This window comes from Naegleria gruberi (genome assembly GCF_000004985.1).
Source record: "Naegleria gruberi genomic scaffold NAEGRscaffold_11, whole genome shotgun sequence".
Lineage (NCBI taxonomy): Eukaryota > Heterolobosea > Eutetramitea > Acrasida > Naegleriidae > Naegleria > Naegleria gruberi.
Window position 1 is genome coordinate 1 of NW_003163316.1, and position 23,498 is coordinate 23,498.

Below are 23,498 nucleotides of genomic sequence, written 5' to 3' on the forward strand. Positions count from 1 at the left end.
TGTTATATTTCAATGATGTTTTATAATATTTAATACCACCTAATGTTGAAATGGAATCTGTTATTGTTTTTGGTTTATCAATTATTATAAATTCATTTAAATTATTTAAATTATTATGATTTAATATATTATTTAAATTATTATTATTATTGTTTAATGTCTGAGATGAACAGGATGATAATGATGATTGAATATTATTATTATTATTATTAGGAGTATCTTGATTGTCATATTGATGATTATTTACATTAAATATCAAGGCTTGTTGTTGTTGTTGTTGTTGTGGATTATTATTAGGCTTTATAATATTATTATTGGAAGAAATGACAGTAGTAGAGTGGGAGGTAATAGTAGGAGTAGTAATAGTAGTAGTACATTGTGAATGAATAATGTTGTATTCAAGACATATAATAAATAGAGAGAACATTAAAAGGAGGCTAATCAGTGATGATGATGAAATTCGATATTGTAATATATTATTGTTACATAAAGATCTTTTATCTGCTTCAACACACGTATAGCTCCTACTACTACTACTTGTACAAGGAGCTGATAAAGAAGTTCTAATTATTGTATTGTTAGTGTTATTGTTGGACCAATAATGTGATGATAATAATGATTTTGGCGCCATTTTTTTAAAATGGGAAAAGACATGTGAAACAAAAGAATCACAAAAAGGCTTTTTTTCAGAGTTCAAATTAGAACGAAACGATTCGTAATTGGAGAGTTAAAAGATTTTTTAATGATGGTGTTGGATTAAATCATATTATTGATCTTAGAATGAGTGTATCAACAGGATCAAAGTTATTGTGATAGAAACTAAATTATCACACGATTTCAATTGAATTATGTTTTCAATTCTTGATATTTCAATAATTATTCAGAATGATGAATAGCATTCAATAATAATTCCTTCATTGATTCTAAATCTTCCAAATGGTGAACAATGGATGATTGTGAATTTGTTAATTGAGGATCATTCTTTTTCTGTGAGAGAAATGATGGTTTCTTATTAGTATCTTGATTCTTTTCCATTCTCAATCGATAAAATACACTATCCAATATTGATGATCCAGTAGAATGAGATGAACTTATCGATTCATTACCATATAATGAAGGTATTGGTTCCATCTCACATGCTTCAATAAATTCATCAATTAAAGAATTAGAACTTTCTATTGATGATTCGAGTTGACCAAGTAATAATTCAATACTAAATCCATCTAAAAGTTGTGTTGGAGATGATGATTCATCCATATCATTTGTATTATGTGGTGGGTATGTTTTGAATGTTGCATGATTTATCAGTAATTCATAATATTTCATAATTGAATTAAATGATTCAATAAAATTATTCAATTGATATAATTGAGAACTGTGATCATTTAATAATAGTAAATTCAATTCAAATGGTGTAAATCCAATATTTTCACATTCCATATTTAGTAAATAGGATTGCATAGTCTTGTTATATAAATTACTCATAATCATGAATATCTTATTGATATTAATTATTAACTTGTGAATTAATTGAATGGTTGTAAACTTTTCATTTGGTGAAATATTTGAAGAATTCTTTACATTCTTTAAAAAATAATACAATGAATGATCACTCGGCAATTCACCATTAATTAAATTTTGATTCAAATAATCCATATTCAAAATATGTTTGAAAAGTAATTGATCATGTGATAATATCAACCAATTTAAAGTATTCAATAATTCTGTACATAATTGTTGATCATTTTTAGTAATTAATTTAAATGTTCTAGGATATTCTAATTTCATTAATTCATAATTTACATATTTGATGATTTTCTCCAAATCATGCTTCTCGTTATTAAGTGAAACCTTATTAAATTTATAAAGAATTAATACATTATATATTGTAATGTACATGGAACGAATTATTTGATGAAGCCTAGAATAATCATCCATAACATCATTATCATCACCATCACTAGCACCACCACTCAATACTAGCAAGATATCGGAACTATCCAATCCACAATTTAATTCATAATGATTTAAAATTGATATTACAAAATCAACACATGATGCAAACTCTAGTGATATTGGAGACTTTTTGACTTTCCTATTTGATGAATTTCCTCCACTGCCAACAATCAATGATGAATTTCTTTTTGGACCAAGCCTAGTAGCACTACTTGTTGATTGATTACTACTAGTAGTCATCGATGGTTGCTGTGATGTCTTTTTAATAAGAACATTTCCCCTATTCAAAATAATACTTTTCGATCCTCCACTCGAGGAAGAAGTGTTTTGATTTGTTCTTTTCATTTTTTTGTTATTAATTTAATGATAATAAAAAATAACCCGCCTAAATTTTTACAAAATAATTTTCAATACATCCTTAGTTAGACCAAATCAATTAGTTTTTCATTAATAATTTAATAGTAATAATAATAATAATTTAATAATAATAATAGTATATAATTTAATCCTTCTTTGAAAGGTAATAATCTAAAGATTGAACTAAACCACCCTTTTCAGGTCTCTTCTTTCCCAATTGTTCTCTCTGTTTCACTAATTTAATTAAACCGTGATGAATTTTTTCACTTTGACCTTTAACCATATTTGCATAAAAATCAGCAGATAACCAACCACCAAAATCAGCAGTTACAGCATAGTAATATCTACACTTGATATCTGAAACTCTTTCTACCATGAATGCAGTTTTAACTTCACCTCTTACAAATTTAGAACATTCAGGAGCTTTTGGATGGTTGACTGAACGAGAAACACATAAATAACGTTGTTCATCTTCATCAAATTTACAACAGAATGCATGAACGAATTCTCTATTCTTTTGTGGGAATTTCATTTTCAAAATTTCATGATGAATGACAGTTGCATAATTTCCAGATTTGATAAAATCAATTTGTTTACAACTTTCTAATCTTTCTTCTCTTGATTGAATATAATCTGGATCAATCCACATATTGAAAAGTGAATGAGAACTGCACTCCATTTCACCAACATATTTGATTTGAGTGTGACGACGTGAATTACTCAAGTGATTGTGAAGTTCTGGTGGTGAACTGTAGGTACGTCCAGTATCTGAATCATGAATAACTCTCCACTGATTCATATCTTTGAGATTTTCAATAATCTTTTTAAATTCCTTATCAGTATAGACATAATTTTCCAAATTGATAAGTTCAGTACCACATTTTGGACAGAATTTAACATGTTCCTTAACATCACAATCATCTTCAAGTTCAATAATTTCATCACTATCACTTGATCTATCCTTATCACTTGAAGTTGATCCTGTATTATTTGTACTACCACCAGTTGTTGTTGAATGATGAGTTCCTCTTGTTGAACCACCTTGATCTGAAGTGTCATCTGATGACTTGTCAGAAGTTAATTCAGATTTAATAAATCTGACAAGGAATGTTGGATCAGTTTGCTTCTTTCTTTCAAGATATTTTGTAAAAAGTTTACTATGAATAAACTTTGGAAATGAATCAACTTTAAGTGAACGAATGGCCAAAGTTTCCAAATTCAAGAATAAATCCTTTGGACAATGATCAGCTGAACATTCATTGAATTTAACACGGAATGGACCGAATGCATTCTTTAGGAATTTGAGTTTGTGTTGAGAATCTTCTGAAATGAAATGTTCAACAATTTGTTCAGCCTGATGATATCTTTCAGAGTGTGAATTTATCATTTTAAATTCTTGAACTGTTTCATAGAATAACATCATATCTTGATTATTATTTAAACTAAGGAAATCTTTCATCTTGGAAACAAAGGTATGATCAGTGATGAGTTTGTGGAATCTGTAATTTTCTGGATTGGTCAAATCAATTTGTAATAGAGTTTTGGAAATGTCATCTTCTTGTTTCAATTCATGTTTGAATTGTTGAAGGAGGAATTGAATAGTTTCGTCCTTATTATTTACCTTGGTACATGCTTTAGAATTATTGTACAAGATACGAGCACATTTGTAAGCAGATGATTTTAAAGCAATGTGCATTGGAGTATCACCATCATTATTTTGAATTAAACAATCACTTGGTTTCAATTGATTCAATGAGAAACAAATTTCAGGATAATTATTAATAACTGACAAGTGAAGTGGAGTGTTTCCATTTTGATCTCTTTCACAAGTCATTTCACTAATATTCTGTTCAGATAAATGTGTTAATAATTCACCCAATGAATGAATATATCCCATTGATGCACATTTGTGAAGAATATTTTGTTTTTCTGGATTCTTAAATCTCACCAAAGTATTCACATATTCAACAGCATCGAAACTAGCTCTCTTATTAGCACTACTGCTATTAATGAGTGTTCTCTTTGGTTCCTTTCCACTTGGACTCAATGATTTCAATACTTGATTAATCATTCTTGGATATTGAAGTGCTAAGAAGAATGGAATTTCACCCCTTGTATTTGTTTTTAACAAATCGGCACCACATTGAGTAACGAGAAAGACAACACTTGCAATATTACCACTCTTAACAGCCTCATGAATTGCTGTATTATTGTCCTTATCAATAATTTGATTAATATTGGCATTTCCTTCGGCATATAATAGGTAGGCAGCTGGAAGATTATTATTCTTCAGGGCAATGTAGAATGGTGAATAACCACAACTATTCACAATATTGGCATTGGCTTGATTGGATAACAAATATTCTAAAATCTATTTGTGTATATTGTATTAGATAAGAGAAACGAATAAATCATATGAGGAATCATCATTGAAAATCATTGAATTATTCATCAATGTGTATATGTAATGAAGAGTAAACATTTCTTTTATCATGATAATAAAAACAACAACTTACAGTTTCAGATTTGTGATAATTCTTCATCTCTACACAATAAAAAACACAAGATTGTTGATTCTTGTCCAAATAATTTAAACTAGCATTGAATTGTTTGTGTAGTAATCTAATCATTTGAATGTTTCCTTCCTCAGTTGCAGTCATTAAAAGTGTTTTACCATTGTTATCTAATGCATACAATTCATCAACATTAAAGTTTTCTGTTATTTTGGATTTGTCTCTTTGAATTTCATCACTTAGTGTTTCTAAATGTTGTTCCTTGATGAGTTTATGAAGTACTTGACGTCTTTCAACAGAGATTGTTGTTGACATGATTGTTGTGTTGTATGTTATAGTAGTTGTTGTTTTTTTTAATGATGTTTTTTAGTTGGGTGACATTTTAAAGTTAAAATTATGCGTCTGACAGCACTCAACAGTCCATAAAAGGTACTATGTGGATTTGACCATTTTTGAAAGTGGAGATTTAACTTACCATTTTTCCTGAATGATAATAATAAGTTTTTTAATTAATTAGAAAAATGTAGGGGGAATAGGAAAGAAACATTAATAATTAACCGAAAGCTCAATTGGGTTGTGTTGGTAAAAATTTATACTAATAAGCTCAGTATAACAATGGATGGTTTACATTTCAACAAATAAATCATTCATCTCAAATTGTTAACAAGTATTTCACATTTATTTACAAGTACTTTAAAAAGGTGGCAAATCATTATCATCCATTTCATCAATTAATTCATCAGCACTAACTGCATTGAAAATTAAAGTCTTTTTCCTAATGAATAATTGTTCAATGGTTTCAGCATCCACATAAATTGGGGATCCTTCGAGATTATAAGTCTTGGCATTACTAACCAATAATTTGACATCTCTTTCCATATCATCAATTCCTAAATAACTACCATTTCTAACCTTCCTTTCAATGTCATGCAAACAAATAGGATTCTTAATAATTTCATAGTAAGTTGGGTATTCTTCCTTGTTAGGAAGCTCTAAGAAAGGAAAAACAAGAGATTTTCCAGTATCATCAGTTGTATTACCAATATCCATGTAGATTTGATAAAGTTTCTTAGTTACCGTATCACTCAAATCAGCAAGAACTTTATCATATGATTTACCATCATAAGAATATCCAAGAGTTGGTTCTTCTTCAACTACTTTCTTCTTTCTACCTCTTCCTGGACCAGGTGCTTTCTTTTTCTTTGCTGCTGGTTCTTCTTTCTTTACTGGTGCCTTTCTCTTTCTCTTCTTTGTGTTTTCCTCTTCCTCTTCTTCTTCCTCAGGTTCTTCTTCTGGTTCAGCTACTTCTTCATCGTCTTCATCTCCATCTTCTTCATCACTTGAGTCAATGATTGATGATTCGGCACGTTTTCTTCTACCTCTTCCAAGTTCTTCCTTTTCTTCTTCCTCTTCCTCACCAACTTCTCTTATCCATGATGGAAGTTCATCAGCAGACATCAAACGAGGAGGAACATTTTCACCATATTTTTCGATAAGTTGTGCTTCTTGTTCCTTATCCATAGTTTGGAAGATTTCAAATTCATCATCACTTCTTGCTAACAAATTGTTCATTTGTTCATCAGAAGGAGCTTCGTGAGCACTGTAAATATCACTTTCTTTCTTGAGAAGGGTTTCCAAAAGTTCTTGTCTTTCCAAAATTGTAGATTTTTGATTGAATTTACCAGCCTTAATGACCTTGGCTTCTGCATCTCTTTTTTCTTGGGCACGATCTCTGACTTTTTCTTCTACAGGAGTACGTGTACAGAATGTAAGAACCAAAACAGACTTAGTTTGACCAATACGGTGAGCTCTGGCCATAGCTTGCAAATCTTGTTGAGGATTCCAATCGCTATCAAACATGATAACAGTATCAGCAGTTTGAAGGTTAAGACCCAAACCACCTGAACGTGTACTCAGCAAGAAAACAAAATATGGAGAATCCTTGGCATTCCATTGCTTGACAAGGGTACCTCTATCAGCCGCATTAACAGCACCGTCAAGTCTAAGATATTCATAACCAAGATGAGATAAAAATTCCTCGAAAATATCAAGAATTTGGGTCATTTGACTGAACAACAAAACTCTGTGACCAGTTCTCTTCAACTTAGGGAAAATTCTTGATAATAATTCAAATTTACCAGATGATCTACACATCCAATCATAGTAAGTTTCATCGCTCAAATTATTCAAATACTCAGTTTCTTTGAAGAATAAATAAGGGTGGTTACAAACTTTTCTAAGTTGCATAACAGTATTGTTCAGAGATGTATTTCTGAGTTTCTTACCATTCAATACAATCTTATTCTTATCTTGAATATTTTGATACAATGTTTTTTGCATGGCTGATAAATCGATATAAACAACCTTTTCTGATTTTTCAGGTAATTGTTCTTCAACATCTGTCTTTTCTCTTCTCAAGAGGAAAGGACGAAGAACTTGGTGAAGTCTGTGAATAATAAGAAGTTTTTCTTCTTCTGTCATTTCTACCTTTTCACCAGAAGCAGCAAAAGGAGAATTGAACCAATTTTCAAAGTTGAGAGAGCTATCAAAAATCTTAGGTAATAAAAAATGAAGAAGTGCCCACAACTCTTTCAAGTCGTTTTGAAGAGGAGTACCAGTAAGCAAAACTCTGTTTCTTGAAGTATACTCAGCGAGAGCTTTAACTAATTTACAATCAGAGTTCTTAATTCTGTGACCTTCATCCATGATAATATAATTCCATTGAATCTTTTTCATGAATTTCTTTTCTTTGGTAATATATTCATATTGGATCAATAAAACTTCAAAGTCTTGTTTCTTCAACTCTAAATGAATTTTTTGTCTTTCTTGTTTGGTACCACTATATCTTATTAACTTTAAAGTTGGACACCATTTTTCAAATTCGTTAGCCCAATTGTCCATAGTTGACAATGGTACAATTACCAAGTGTGGACCCTTGTTACTTTTAAACTCGTAAAGATATGATAAAAGTGAAATGGTTTGAATTGTCTTACCGAGACCCATTTCATCAGCTAAAATACCATTCAATCTATTGTTATAAAGAGAAACAAGCCATTGTAAACCTTGTATCTGGTATGCTTTAAGATCACCTCCTTTAAGAATTGTTGGTTGTTTTTCAACTTTTTCAACAAGTCTGTGGGCAACCTTATAGTAATTGTTTTGGTTGAGTAAGAATTTCTTAAACAATGATCCACCCTTTTCACCATCCTCTTCTTGATCAAATTCTACAACTTCAGCATCACCATCTCTTTCAGAGACCAAAGATGCTCCCAAACTTTTAAGACATGAATCTGTTTGTTTAAGTAATTCGGTCAATCTTCCTTCCTTTGTTTGTTCCAATAATTTAAAGTAGGCTTCTTCATCATTTTCTTTCAAAGCCTTCAATCTGGCCTTTTCAGCTTTAGCTTTCTTTTCCTTTTCAGCCTTTGCCTTCTTTTCAAAGAATTGTGTCAAATCTTTGTTAATTTTATCTACTGGCTTCTTGATATCATTCTTGAAGGCTTCCTTGATCTTCTTTTTCTTAGCAATCAAATCGGCTAGGATTGCCTTCTTACTTTTGTTAGTATTCTTTTCCTTTGGTTTAGTTGATCTATTTTTCTTCGGAATTTCATTAACCAAGGATTGGGTTCTTGCAATATGACTCTCACCGTTTTGAGTCACTGACTGGTTTTTTAGCTGACGAATAATATCTGCTCTTAATTCTTTTTGTTGTTTAAGTAATTGGAATTGTTTAATCTCAATAGCTGCTTTAACTTGCTCATTTTGTGGAAGAGAAGTAAAACTCATCTTGAGATTATCAAATCTTCTTTTCATCTTGTGTTGAATTCTCTTTTCTCTTTCCTTGTACAAGGTTTGAAGATCTAGATTTTGTTGTCTTTGACTATCTGGATTTATCTTTGATTCCATTTGTTTGGCAGCATTCATTTGAACATGTTGATTAGGAATATTTGGTGCTTGGATCATTTGTCCATTTGGATTAACAAATGGTTGTGGTTGATTTGGTTGATTTGGTTGCACTTTACGGAGTTGAGTATTTAATTGAACATTGTTTGGTTGTTGTTGAAGAGGTTGTGGAATGACTGGTCCTACATTTGTTGTTGTTGTTGTTGATTGTGGAGCACCTTGCTTCAAGTAAACTGTTTCATATTCCTTCAAATTATTCTCAACATTGTTGCCCATGATAGCAAATTGTAAAGAAGTAGGAATTGGTTCTCTCTTAGAAATGTGATGTTTAAAAGCATAGATTTGTGCTTTCAATCTTTCCTTTTGTTGTGTAGTGAACAAACTTTGTTGTTGTTGTGGTTGTTGTTGTTGTAGAGTTTGTGGATTGATGGTTGCTAGTGAAGGTTGTACGGGTGTTGGAAGCACATTGTTAATTGTCTGTTGATTTTGTTGTTTCATCTGATTTTGATTGTTAAGTTGTGCTTTCAAGAATTGATGAAGACTTTTATATTGTGGGTCATTCAAATCCTTTCCTTCACTCTTCAACCTCTTCAACAAGCCCATATACAACTGAAGTTGTTGAGAAGAAAGTTGTTTGTCCATAATGATGACGCGGAGCTGATGATGATCAAATAATGTTGAAAATTAAAATTTCTCTGATGATAAAATGTGATGTTTTCAAGTTTTTAGTCGAAGCGATGACGGCACAATTTAAAAGCAGCGTTGTCAAAATATTGGTGCTTTCTATTTTTTACGCTCTGATGGTCAATAGAGTAGTATTTGTATCACACAGAGAACAAGAGCTTCTTGGCGCGATAATTTTAAAAAATAAATGTAACCGCTTTTTTGATGCGTTCTTGGCTGGCAAGCTGGATAATAGTTTGTTGCTGTTGTGGTTGAACAATGAACCACAAATTTTTTTTTGATAGAGGATACCAACAAGGTTTGTGCTTGCAAAACATCTTGCTGCACACATCATCAAGCTAAAAATATTGATGGAGAGCGCATTAATTAAATGGCAATGTGATGATGGAGGGAAATTATCATCATGAGGGTGAATAATATCTGAAGAATAAGTTGGCACTACAACAAAAATTATGGTTTTATTTTGTTTTTAACCTCTTAGATTTTTGGCTTATTGGTTGTTAGAGTGCTACTTTAGGCAGAGTGAAATCTTACTCATACAACTTGGGTTCTTTCGGGTGCGTATTGATGAAACTATTTGTTCAATATTAATACAATAACTTACACTGCATCTCCTAACATCAACAATTATGAAAAGAAATAAAAACTCTCTAGAATAAAACACGTAATTCAATTAAAAAAATAAATTAGTTATTATTATGAATTCAAAATTTGGAAGAAATTAATATTTAATCAAAAATAATTCCAAAGCCAATAATATGTAATAAATGTGTTATTGCAGGCAATTTTTTTTGGATACTGTATTTACTGTATTTTAAATCTCCCACACGAGATTTTTCACGATGAAATTTAGTAATGCTATTGAATCTACGTCCTATACATATACCTTGAAGTTCATTAAGGAAAGAGCCTTAATTTGCACGTAATCACAAAGGGACTTGTTGAAAAAAAAAGCTTCTCTGTGACAATATGCTTCAGCACATGGTAAAATATTTAATTTTTCTTTCACTACTATTCATCAGTGTTGAGTATGTAATGAGTTTCAACTCCTATCAAAAGGAAACCCTTGTGAAGAATACTGACACTACTCTTGAGGTACCTGCTGATATTGCTAAAATTGAACCCTCTAGTTTGTGTGTGATGGACAATGGTGATATTATATTTGTTGAAAAGACAATATTAAAAAGGTTCAAATCCAGCAGCAAAACTGTGGAATTGTTTCTCGGTAAGGGAAGTAGAACTGATGATGGTGTTGATTCTAAAAGTGTTGATTCAACGAGTGCTTCAATGAATAATGTTGTGAGTGTTTTTAAATCACCTGCAACTGGTGATTGTGTCTACATGGATCAAAAACGTGTGAGGATGATATCAAAAACCACAAATTTGGTAACTACAATTGCTGGTTCACTCACAAGCACCAATACGTCAGACGGTCAGTTTGCCACTAGTGCTAAATTCTTTCCCAAAGCCTTTACTATTGATGAGTATGGAAATTTGTATGTGGTAGATTTTAATGTTAGAATTAGGAAAGTTTCTAACACTACCAAAATGGTTTCAGCTTTTTCTGGAGCCACTGGAACAAGTGCTTCAACACTCCCAATAGATGGCTCACCTGCAAATACTAATCTAGGAAGCATTAGCAGCCTACTTGCAAAAAATGATATTGTTTACTTTACTGTGAGTAATGCCATTCTTAAAGTTGTTAATGGTGCCTATTATACAGTTGCTGGAAGTTGGATAGCATGTACACCTAATGCTACATTTGAGGGCGATGCTAAATCTGCTTGTTTTGACCAGCCAAAACTAGTAACAATTTCAGATGGTGAAATTCTCCTCACTGATAACTCTCTTACCATTAGGAAGATTGACAGGAATGGAGTTATTAAAATAGTTGCTGGAACAGGAAGTGATATAATTGACATTTCTAGACAAGATCAAATGTTTCAAAATGTGACGTTTTTATTGGCGGGAATTTCAGTCGAAAAGAAAAATAATGAACTTGAATATTATCTCTCAATTGGAGGTGCCATCTTTAAAGCATTTGAAAAGTCAACCATTTCTGCCATTGTTAAAAAGAGTCTCAATTTATCATACTCTTCTTATGATTATGGATTACAGTTTAAATCAGCCAAAAAGATTGCACAAGTATTTAGAAATGGTGATATTTTGATTATTGATCCTGATAATCAAACTCTTTACAGATTTTCCAGACAGACAGGTATATTATCCCTTTTCACAAAACTGGACATTACAGTGACTATGTTATTTGTGGAAGATCTCAACTATTCATTCCTTTACATGGCCAGCACTATTACAAGTTGGAAAATTTACAAGTTTTACCTCAAAACAAAAAGTTTAGAACTTATTGCAGGAAATGACACTGGAATATTTTATAAATTTGATGGTCAAAAAGCTCTTGAAACCAGAATATATGGCATTGATGACATTAAAATTCATAATCATTTACTTTATTACAGAGATATGAGTTTGAATAGAATTATGGAATTGAATCCAAATACTGGTGAATTGAGAAGTTATTTTGGTAATGGTGAAGCTCAAGGAAAAGCTGTCGGTGGTATTAATGGACATTTACTTGGTTCTGAATTTATTAGAGAGAGTGCAAGTCCTGGAATAATGACTTTTGATTTGAATGGTGTTCTATATATCAGAAATACCAATATTGTGGTCTATATTGATAAGGATAAAAAATTAAGAAGATTTATAGGAAAGAATGGAGTGAGTGGACTAAACCTTTATTACCCTGTTCCAATTGAAGATGTTTTGATAGGTGGATCATCAACCATAAGGTTTCATCCAACTAGTGGAAATTGCTACCTTAATATTTACAACAGCACTTTTTCCAGCATATACCAAGTTTCAAACGGAATGCTAACTGAAGAAATTAGAGTACCTGTCTCAACTTCTGTTGATTTTGCACTCACATCGAATGGAAGTATTTACTACTTACATGATGGTCTCAAAGTAAGACACAAGGGAGCAGGAACCTCAGAAGTATTAATTAGTTTGGGTACCTATAATAGAATATGTCTTTCTGGTAATGATACATTAATTTTAAGTACAGTCAATTCTCTTATATACAAGTATAATATCAATACTCGTGTACAAACATCACTTTCACTGTACACTTGGAAATATATCAGAACAATTCATTGTTCTATGAATAGTTCTGATGTTTATGTGAGTGATTTCCCAGTGACCAATCCAGTCACTTATTCCATTACAAAAATTACAAATTCATACACCTCAGTGGTTTCAGTGATTAAATCACCATATCTTCCGTATGATATTGATTCGGTAGCATCAAGTCCAAGTGGAGAGCTGTATCTGCTTGCTACCAATGCAGTTCTTTATCAATTAGATTCCAATACAACATTGGAACCCATTGGTGGTTTAAAGATTAACACAACTTACTCGCTTCAACCAATGAGTAGATATGCTTTATGGTCGATTGCTCCAAATGGAGATGTCTATTTCAGAGAATATGAAGATGATAATCCTTTGAGAATAGCTTCTCCAAGTGCAAATATTGCTACAATCATTCCAGGAAATGGAACGCTTTACAATCCAACAACTTTGAATGGTTATAACAATGTTTTTGGAGAAGAATTTACCAAAGATGGATATCTTTTCATCATGTCCATGTTTAATGGTGAAAAAATACCTGATGGAAAAACATTAACCTATTCTCCATTTACAGGTCTATATTTCTATTCTGATTTTGACTATAAATTTGGCCAGACAACCAAAACAAGAGATGGAGATTATCTATATTTAACCACATCATATGGAATTGAAAGATTATCTGTAGATTGTGTGAGAGATAGATATGGATTTTGCTACCAAGAAGATCCATTTTGTTTTGGAATTCATTACAATAACGTTTCAGCTTGTGGTGGTCAAGGAGTTTGTTTCGATTACAATTCATGTGAATGTGAAGAGGGATATTTTGGACAAGATTGTTCACTCAGATTATGTTTTGGAACACTGAGTAATGAATCAGAATTGGTTTGTAGTGGAAATGGTAAATGTAATGATACTGACACATGTCAATGCAATGATGGCTATTTCTCTACTCAATGTGAAATTACTACTTGTTTTGGAATACTATCAAATGATACAAGTGTTTGCTCATCACATGGAAATTGTTCGTCTTGGAATAATTGTTCCTGTTTAGAAGGCTATTATGGAATTTATTGTAATGAAAGCAAGAGTTTCGGTAATGAAAATAATACCATTTCTAATAACACTTTTCAATCAAACGAAACCCATATTGAGAATACTACGATATCCTCAAATAGTACACTCAACTCTACCATTTCAAATTCAACTTTTGAAATAACCAATAGCTCACAAATTGAAAACTCAACGTTACAATCAAATAATTCAAATTCAAATAACGTTTCTGTTATTAATAATACAACTGAACAAGGTACAAACAATAGTTTAATTTCGAATGAAACTCTTAATAATAGCACAGATATAAGCAATCATTCAATGGTCAATGATACTCTAGTTTCTAATAGTACATACCATGGAACTAACTTTACACAAATGAATAATGATTCGACTGTGAGAAATGACACAAATATCAACCTTCATTCAAATAGCACAAATAACTCAAGTATTTCAAATAATACAGTTTCTAATTCCAATACTACTGAAGGACGAAACTATACTCAATTTAATGATACAATGAGAAATGAAACCATCTCTTCAAATATAACTACTAAAGAGACACTAAATGAAACAAGATTCGACAATATGGTGAATAATTCTATAGTGAACAGCACATTGAATTCTAATAACTCTCAAATATTGAATGATTCAACAGTTTCTAATAACACATCGATGTTCGAATGTTTTGGTAAAATGTTCAATAATTCTTTGGTGTGTAATGGGCATGGTTCTTGCATTTCACAGAATTTATGCAAATGTCATGATTTATATTTTGGTGTGGAGTGTCAAAATAAGTCTATTGATCCAATTACCTGTTATGGAATTAACCAGTCCAATGACAGTGTGTGCAATAATGGTGGCGTTTGTATATCGAATGACACTTGTCAATGCAAGACTGGTTATTATGGTACGAAATGTTCTGTATTTCTTTTAGCACAACCTAATTTTAATAATTATGGTAATACTCTTGAATTTCATTTCAAAACTTCAATTACTATGAGTGATCATGTTGTGGATTGTAAGAAAATCATAGTTACAGTTGATAATACCATTTTTGGAGAGAATCCAACATGTTATTGGAAGAACTCAAATTTCTTTATTGAACTCGGAGGTCAACACTCCATTAGACAAAATATTACAATTAATGTGAATGGTTTGGATGATTCTGAAAGTAGAACTCTTTATTTATCATTGACTGTGATTCCATCTCTCAATCCTGTGAAACCTGTTGCTGTATTGTCATACAAGAAATTGATTAGTAGTTGTGAGATGATTGAAATTGATGCTTCTCAATCCTATTGTGGTGATTTGAAACCATTAAAATATATTTGGTCAATTGAATCATCTGATGATCCTAAATTGAGCTTTCAAAATATAATTTACACTAATGAGTTCAATTCTTCCATTCGTGTAGATAATGGATCATCTGGTGTTTATATCTTTGGATTGATTATTCAAAGTTCATTGAGTGGTGTATCAAGTGAAAAGGAATTTATCACTATCACCAAGTCAACTGTTCCAAGTCCAACAATTTCAATAATTAACAGCAAATTATCGAATGTAGAATTGAATAGTGTACCAATTATTATCAAAAAGACCATTGAATTTCCATCTTGCTATTTTGGTAATAAGGAATTCACCTATGTTTGGACCAAAATCAGTGGATCTTCATTGAATTATGAAATTGACTCTAATAATGATCTTGTAATTAAAGAATTCCAAGATGGTGCGGATCAGATTTATTCATTCCAACTTCAAGCTCAATTCGACTCTCATTCAAATAGCTCAACTTCAAGTGTCACAATATCAACAAAATCCAAAGAGCTTGAGTTGAATATTTTCACATCAAGCTTGTCAACTTCAGAGGCAACGTTACAAGTTGAATATTCAGATCCAGATAACTTACAATCAACAGAAGAATGGACATGGAAATGCCTTGATTCAAAGCAGGCTTGTCAAGATGCTTCAATTACTTCCTCTTTGGCTTTATGTTCCAAGAAAAAATCTGAAACTTGTACCATTCAAAAGTCAACACTTTCAAAATTCGATATTTCCTTATTGATTCAAAAAGGATCAAGATTTATTGAAAAAAGTATTGAGGTAACTTTCCCATCTAGTGTGTCAAATATTCCTCCAGCGATTAGTTTAGTATCAGTTTATCCAAAGAGGTTTAAGGTTACTAAAGATGAAATTTTGAGTTTACAACTTTCTGTAATTTTAAATGGTGATGAAAAGATAACTCTCGAAGAAAATATATCAAGAGAATGGACAATGAACGATAAATCCATTGATGCATCCATGACAACCTTGATGAAATCTGACATTTCAAAAACTTCTTCTCTAATTTTATCACTTTCTGAACTGCTTGAGGATACTGAGTATACACTCACACTCAAAGCAACGGATATTATCAATGGACTAGCTTCTTTATATTCCTATTCTTTCAAAGTTGTAAAATCTCCAAAATCTTGCAAATGTTCAATAAGTCCATCATCAGGTTACGCTTTGGAAACTTCCTTCTCATTTTCATGTCCTAATTGTCAGAATGCAGAAGGCACAATTGATTTTGTCTTTGGATTTATTGACGACAAGTCAGGTGTCAAGATTCCACTTTACAACTTGGGAGAGAAATTTGCAACTTATTTCCCATCTCCATATACAGGTGAAACTTTATCAACATTTGTTTCAATTGTTGACACTGACACTGGTGCATCTGTTGAAATTAAAAAGGAAGTTTTAATTTTAACACCTGTAGCAAAGAGTGTCACAGAAACAAAAAAGAAAGTGACATTATGGCAGAAATATGCCTCATCTGCAAGTGACAGTGCCAAATTGGTGTTCAATTCTGCAACAATCTCCAGAACTGCAGAGTTGATGTTAGCAAAATTAAATTCGAAACGATCTGCACCATGTTCTAATCATGGAGAATACAATTCAGAAAGTGGAAAATGTGAATGTGATGAAGGGTATACTTCTTTGAATTGCTTGCTTACAGTTGAAGATTACAATGCTATATATTCATTGAGAGAAGAAATGATTGACAGAATGATTGTTGGTATTAATGAAAGAAATCCTCTCGAGCTATTGTGGGATGTACATTTAAAGATTTTCATCTTTGGATTGGAATCAATTGCTGCAAGTTCAGAAAGTATTTCTTCATTACCATTTGAGAAAATGTTTAATTTGACAGAAAAGTTAATTTTCATGGCAAATCAAAACACAAAATTAAGAACTTCTTATGGAGTGGATTATTTAATTAATAGTCTTTTGAATCATTTTATGAGATTATTAAGAAGAATAGAAAATAGTTACAGAACCAGATTGATTAATTTGTTAAAAATGACAAATAAGATTTTTATGAGAAATTATTTTGTTGGACAAGTTGATTATTCAGTTAATTTATCAGAATTCTCGAGTGTTGCATCTCTGAATTACAGAAATCAACATTCAAACAAGATTATATCTCTGAGAAATAACACGTATTCTATTCGATTTGATGAAATAATGGGTGATGTTTCTAATAGAATAGTTTTATCTACATCAATGTTTTCTATTAGTGATTGTTTTGGAATTTCAAGTTTACTTTCTAAACAATTTATCAAACAAGTAATTTATTCATTGAAAAATAGAGAAGAATCGTTTTCTAAACAGCTCAATTTAATGACCAATGTGATTGTAATGGATAAGAAGTATGAATCCAATCATCAATTCATTTTCAATATGCAGAATTACAATTTTACAAATTTAAATTTGGAAAAAGTCTCTCATCAAGTAGAATCGTTTGAAAATAGGGAAATTCAAACAAGGAACACTGTGAATACCACTTTAGAATGTACACCTCTTGAGAGCCTATTTGACATGTCAGTTTCCAACTGCTCAACCAGAATCTCATATCCAAATGTCATTTGTGTTTGTCCCAACTCAGTTTCCTCAATTGTTATTCTTGAAAAGATACTCACAAACACCTTGATTCTAAATAGCGAAGATATTATGAATCCAATACTGCCAATTTCAAACCAATATCATTTATATGGCCTATTTGGACTATTCGGACTATTGGTTGTAATATTATTGAGCTGTTTGAGTATATGTCTTATTATAATTGTTTGCAAATTAAGGAAAAAGAAAACTAAAAAGAATGATAGTTGTTCAGCATCAGAGAAACAAATTGAATTGATAACAGTTTAATTTGTTTAAAGAAAATCCAATAGATGGGAATATTACAGGTTAGTTAACATCATTGAATTCGGACCTATAATTTTCAAAGATTAGTTTCCAATTACAAATGGACAATTCATGAGTAAATACTATGATATTTTAAATCTTAGCTTGGTCAAAGGAAAATCAACAAACAAATTCTTTATAAAAAAATTATTTAAAAAACAATTTTACTAAAATCTAAATTCTAAATTTAGATGAAGAAATTTGGTAAAAATTCTTTAAAAAAAAATGTCGACCGAACAAGAAAACAAACAAGCCATCACCAACACTCAACCTATCACTTCTACTACCACCACCAGTGAACAACAAATGAATGATCATGTTATGGATTCCGATTCTGATGGAGAAGAACAAACATCATCAACTGAAGTACAAAAATTCGATCCAATTCCAAGAGAAAAATTAGAAATTGATTTGGAGAGTCCTCACCTGGATTTAGCTCATCATCCTCATGAATCCATCGGAGCTGGTTATCCATTAAGTATAAATTTACAATTTTTAGATTTGACAAATTGTAGATTGAAAAAGATTGAAAATTTGGATCATTTAGTTAATTTGCAATCTCTCTTGTTGAGACAAAATTTGATTGAAAAAGTTGAAGGATTGAAAGGATTAAAATCTCTTGTTCATCTCGATTTGTATGGTAATCAAATTAAGAGAGTTGATGTTAATGAATTGAATCATTTACAAAATTTAGAGTAAGTTGTTTCAAATGAATGCAACCTATTTAAAGTATTTAAAGAATTTTGGATTTGTCTTTTAACAAGTTACGTCACATGGTTAAAGGTTTGAAAATGCCACACCTCCGAGAACTCTACTATGTAAATAATAAGATTAAAGAAATTGAAGAAGAAGCTACAAAGGGAGAAACTGATTTACCTGCATTGGAATTATTGGAACTTGGTGCAAATAGATTGAGAGAAATTAAAAATTTAGAAAATTTAACAACTCTCAAACAATTATGGTTGGGAAAGAATAAGATTACTGAAATTAAGGGATTGAATACACTCAAACAATTGATTAGATTAAGTCTTCAAAGCAATAGAATCAAAAAACTTGAAAATATCAATCATTTAACACAATTAACTGAACTCTATATCAGTGAAAATGGTATTGAAACAATAGAAGGACTAGACACATTAACTGAGTTAGTATTGTTGGATTTGGCTCAAAATTTCATCAAACAAATAAGTGGTCTTGACAATTTGATTCAATTGGAAGAGCTCTGGATCAATGACAATCAACTTGAAACATTCAAGGAAGTTGAAAAGCTTGTTAATTTACCACAATTAACAAGTGTCTATTTCAGAAGTAATTTATTTTTCAATGATCCACAGTACAAACGTAAGATTATTCTCATACTGCCTAACGTTACATCCATTGATGGTTTCCCTGTTATTAAAAAGTAAATTAGATTCTTTAAAATCAAAGTATCTTGCCAAGTGTTACAGGATCAACAATTAATTCCTTCACCTTCCAAGACAAAAAATTAGTACCTACCAGAGTGACTGATAAAGTTGTTGTTTCCATTGAGCTAAGGGGTGACTGCGCCTATAATTACGGAGTTTGAGGACATCCAATGGAGCTCAAAAAAAATAAAAGGAATTTGTTGTGGAAACCTTCTAAAAATCAATTCCAATCTCATGTACAAAACGGTAACACTCTTTCGTCTATTATCTGGGAGCGAAACGCAATGTTGAACAGACGAAAATCAAGAAAAAAATGAAGAAACAAGTTTTCACAACCAATTGTTTCGCACTAATACTCACAATATTGTGCTTAACAACTGCATCTCTTGTTAAAGGAGATGATATTAATTGGTCAACTCTAACATCCGATCAACTCTATCGATTGGATTCTCAAGTATTTAAAACCATTACTGCAGAACAACTTTCTCAAATTCCCAGCAATGCATGCTCTGGATTCAAAGCAGATCAAATTGCGAATTTAAACCCAACTGCTTGTTCAGGATTCAAGTCAAATCAATTGAATTCATTGCTAGTTAATTATCCTACAAGAATTTCAAGTGCATTTACTGCCAATTGTTTTGTTAACATTTTACCACAAAGTTTAAGTTCTGTTTCAAGTGATTTCGTAGCAAATATTAATGGATTAGTATTCAATTCAATGACTTTTGATCAAGTTCAAGCATTACCTGGAAAATCCTTTGCAAAAATTACTTCATCATTGTTACAAGCACTTAATTCTCAACCAGTTTGTTCTGCATTGACAGCCAATCAATTATCCAACTTGGATAGTAGTTATCCAATGAATTCATGTAGTGGTTTTGTTGGTTCCTGTATTTCTTACATGAATTCAACTGCATTTAGTGGAATTGGTTTGGATTGTTTAAAGAAATTATCTGATTCTGCATTGAATTCACTTTCAGCTGATCAATTCTCTCAAATTCCATCTTCATCATTTGGAGGTTTCTCTCAAGATAATCTTCAAAAAGTATCACCTGCTGCTTGTGCTGGTTTTACATCCCTTCAAATGTCAAATCTTGTTAACTCATATCCTAGTTATGCTTGTTCTGGATTTGTGGGTGATTGTATTTCAAATATTCCATTTTCTGCATTTACTGGTATGAAACCTGAATGTGTTAAAAGACTTGTAAAATCTGCTATGAAATCCTTTTCAAGTGATCAAGTAGCTCAAATTCCACCAACATCATTTTCAGGATTTTCATCAGATAATTTACAATATCTATCAACAAGTGGATGTGCTGGAATTACTGCAAATCAAATGTTTAATTTAGATAATTCATATCCTTCCTATGCTTGTAGTGGATTTTCATCAGATTGTTTGGGTGCAATTCCTGCCAATGCCTTTACACAAATTCCATCAGCATGTGTTTCTAAATTGAGTGATACTTCTTTCAGTAGTTTAACTCAAGATCAAATGTATCAATTCGATCCAAATTCATTTTCAGGTTTCACTTCATCTAATATTGCTGGATTATCAGATTCATCATGTAAGGGAATTAGAGGATCACAAATTTCAAAACTTGTCAATGATTATCCAAATTATGCTTGTCAAGGTATTACTCCATCCTGCATTTCAAATATTCCAAAAGATACATTCAAGTCAATTACTGCTTCATGTATTGCAAAGTTGCTTTTCAAAACCACTCAAAAAATTTCAGCAGATCAATTGAGTAACATTGATCCAAAATCAATTTCTGGATTCACAAGTGATAATATGAATGGATTAACAGATTCATGTGCTGGTTTTTCAGCAACTCAATTACCAAATTTAGATACTACCTATCCAAAATATGCTTGTAAGGGAATTAATTCACAATGTGTATCTGCAATTCCATCAAATTCTTATTCTGGATTTTTGGGAGCATGTATTTCACAAATTAGTGCAAATGCCATTTCAGTTATTACAAAAGATCAACTCTCACAAATATCCCAAAATGGAATTGCTGGATTAACATCAGATCAATTAGAAACATTTTTATCTGACACTTGTTCTGGATTTTCCAGTCAACAAATTTCCAGATTATCAACTAGTTATCCTCAATATACATGCAGAGGATTCACATTCAAATGTCTCAATGGTTTGAAATTGAATGCAATTCCAAGTTTCACTTCAACTTGTTTCGCTCAAATTCCAGCCAATTCAGTTCAAGGATTTTCACCAAATGCAATTCCAATTTTCTCACCAGAATCATTGAGTGGTTTAACAACTGATCAATTGAGAGAATTTTACAAGTTCTTTGGTTTGAATCAATTTGTTAATGTTCTCTCTCAAAAACAAGTTGCACAAGTTTCATCTTCTACTATCTGGTCATTTAAGGATGAATTGGAAAGAAACTTACTTTTTAGGAATAGAGAGGCAAGAAGTGATGAATTGGATACTTTAACTTGGTTGCAATTGAGTGTTTCAAGTGATGAATCTGTTAGAAAGGCATTATCAACATCACTTTCAACTGTACTGCCAAAAACCTTCAGTGGTTTATTGAACTATTCTCAAATATTCGAAAATGATTTTTATACGAAACTAACTGTTTCTCAATTAGATTATTTACTTTATGATACAATTTCAAGTATTACATTAGAACAAATTGAAATTATTCCTGATGTAGTATTTGAATCTCCTCACTCATTCTTCAGATTTTTTAAATATATTAATAATAATGCTATTAAGGGAGTTACAAAACCTCAATTTACCAAATTAGTAGCCAATACTGCCAATGGACTAGATAAGTTAATGACTTGCCAACAATTTAATTCCCTAACTCAGGAACAATATAATTTCCTTAGTACATTTGATTCCTATTCAAGAATTTACAATACTTGTTACAAACCAAATCCACAATCATCGATAATTAATCCTCCGACACCAATTATTTCCACAAATCCACCAGTGCCACCAAAACCATACACTTCTAATAAGAGAAATAATTCAGCAAATGGAAATTCCTTTTCAGTGATCAAGTTTATTCTATCCATGTTATTATTGTTCCTTATTCAATATTAATCAGATTTCCTTAATTTTGAAAATAAAATTATAATTGTAAACTTTTGATTATTGTAAAACATTTGAAAAATTTAAAAAAAAATGCAAACAATTCAAAGTTCGCCTGTAAATCATCACTCACAGGAGGAAAATTGTGAATTCAATAAAAATCATGATGAAAATTTAACAGATTGTGAATTATTAAACAATAATTTATTAGATTGTATATTAAATACTTTTTCAAATTATAAAGCTCAAGTTATTGAACATTTATATTTTCGGAATTTGTCATTGAAAAGATCGGCCGTTACTTTAAATTTAACAATTATTCATGGAAAATTACATATTCTATTTACTAAAAGACCAATTAGAGAGGGTGATAAATGGTCTGGTCAAGTATGCTTTCCAGGAGGTAAATTTGAAAAGAATGAAGATAAAACACTTTTGGATACGGCAATTAGAGAAACATTTGAGGAGATTGGAGTTGATTTGAGGGATGGGAATAATTTTTTACTTGTTGGAAGAGTGGATGATCATTTGGCTCAGGGAAATATGCCAGGTAGGTGCAGCAAATTAGGAATTTAAATATGATTTAAAATATTGTCAAGTGAGCTGTTTTGTATATTTTTGGAAAGATTTGAAAAGTGTAAAATATAATTTGAATGCTTCTGAAGTGGAAGGAATGCGTTGGTTTCCACTAGAGAATTTTCTGGCTACCAAGTCGAGGGAACAAAGAATTAGAACTAAACAAAGAGATAGATTTGGAAATGAATCGAATACAAGTGTGTTGACCTTTAGTATTGGAATAGTTTATCCTAGATTGAAACAATACTTGGAAATGATATCAATTAGGGATGTTAAAACATATTTCCCTTGTGTAAAGATAAGTTCAAGCTCAATTCATGATCAATCATTGGAAAGACCAGAATTGGAATTTATTCTTTGGGGCTTAACATTGAGAATATTATCTACCTTCTTGAGGATTATTGATCATACTCTTCCACTCATGGATTATGATTACGAATTCGAGATGCAATTATTGGAATGGTTCAGAAGAAAATATAATGAACTTGATCTTTCCTATTTGAGGAAATTTTACAAAGAATTCAATGAAATGGAAAACTCTGAATTACCCATTGAAAAGAGGATTAATTCACCACATCCAAAATCATTACTTTTAGAAAGATTATCCAAATTATA

At 31.2% G+C, this 23,498-nt stretch overlaps 7 protein-coding genes across 7 annotated transcripts; 4 read left to right on the plus strand and 3 right to left on the minus strand.

Annotated features, from left to right (window-relative positions):
- Nucleotides 1-876: 876 nt before the first annotated feature.
- On the minus strand, nt 877-2,301 carry NAEGRDRAFT_64608 (uncharacterized protein; the record flags this gene model as incomplete). The annotated part of the gene is made up of 1 exon (XM_002679981.1): nt 877-2,301. One exon carries the CDS (start codon nt 2,299-2,301, stop codon nt 877-879), a length of 1,425 nt encoding a protein of 474 aa, XP_002680027.1.
- A 118-nt stretch (nt 2,302-2,419) lies between these two features.
- Nucleotides 2,420-5,141, minus strand: NAEGRDRAFT_57335 (RGS domain-containing protein; the record flags this gene model as incomplete). Its single annotated transcript, XM_002679982.1, has 2 exons — nt 2,420-4,684; nt 4,830-5,141. 2 exons carry the CDS (start codon nt 5,139-5,141, stop codon nt 2,459-2,461), a joined length of 2,538 nt encoding a protein of 845 aa, XP_002680028.1. The 3' UTR covers nt 2,420-2,458.
- A 378-nt stretch (nt 5,142-5,519) lies between these two features.
- On the minus strand, nt 5,520-9,371 carry NAEGRDRAFT_64610 (SWI/SNF-related matrix-associated actin-dependent regulator of chromatin; the record flags this gene model as incomplete). Its single annotated transcript, XM_002679983.1, has 1 exon — nt 5,520-9,371. The coding sequence occupies one exon, from the start codon at nt 9,369-9,371 to the stop codon at nt 5,520-5,522; it is 3,852 nt and encodes a 1,283-aa protein (XP_002680029.1).
- A 1,077-nt stretch (nt 9,372-10,448) lies between these two features.
- NAEGRDRAFT_64611 (uncharacterized protein) lies at nt 10,449-17,798 on the plus strand (the record flags this gene model as incomplete). Its single annotated transcript, XM_002679865.1, has 1 exon — nt 10,449-17,798. One exon carries the CDS (start codon nt 10,449-10,451, stop codon nt 17,796-17,798), a length of 7,350 nt encoding a protein of 2,449 aa, XP_002679911.1.
- A 261-nt stretch (nt 17,799-18,059) lies between these two features.
- On the plus strand, nt 18,060-19,252 carry NAEGRDRAFT_78842 (uncharacterized protein; the record flags this gene model as incomplete). Its single annotated transcript, XM_002679866.1, has 2 exons — nt 18,060-18,529; nt 18,574-19,252. 2 exons carry the CDS (start codon nt 18,060-18,062, stop codon nt 19,238-19,240), a joined length of 1,137 nt encoding a protein of 378 aa, XP_002679912.1. The 3' UTR covers nt 19,241-19,252.
- Nucleotides 19,253-19,553: 301 nt separating this feature from the next.
- Nucleotides 19,554-22,319, plus strand: NAEGRDRAFT_64614 (uncharacterized protein; the record flags this gene model as incomplete). Its single annotated transcript, XM_002679867.1, has 1 exon — nt 19,554-22,319. One exon carries the CDS (start codon nt 19,554-19,556, stop codon nt 22,317-22,319), a length of 2,766 nt encoding a protein of 921 aa, XP_002679913.1.
- An 81-nt stretch (nt 22,320-22,400) lies between these two features.
- On the plus strand, nt 22,401-22,883 carry NAEGRDRAFT_64615 (uncharacterized protein; the record flags this gene model as incomplete). The annotated part of the gene is made up of 1 exon (XM_002679868.1): nt 22,401-22,883. The coding sequence occupies one exon, from the start codon at nt 22,401-22,403 to the stop codon at nt 22,881-22,883; it is 483 nt and encodes a 160-aa protein (XP_002679914.1).
- Nucleotides 22,884-23,498: the final 615 nt, after the last annotated feature.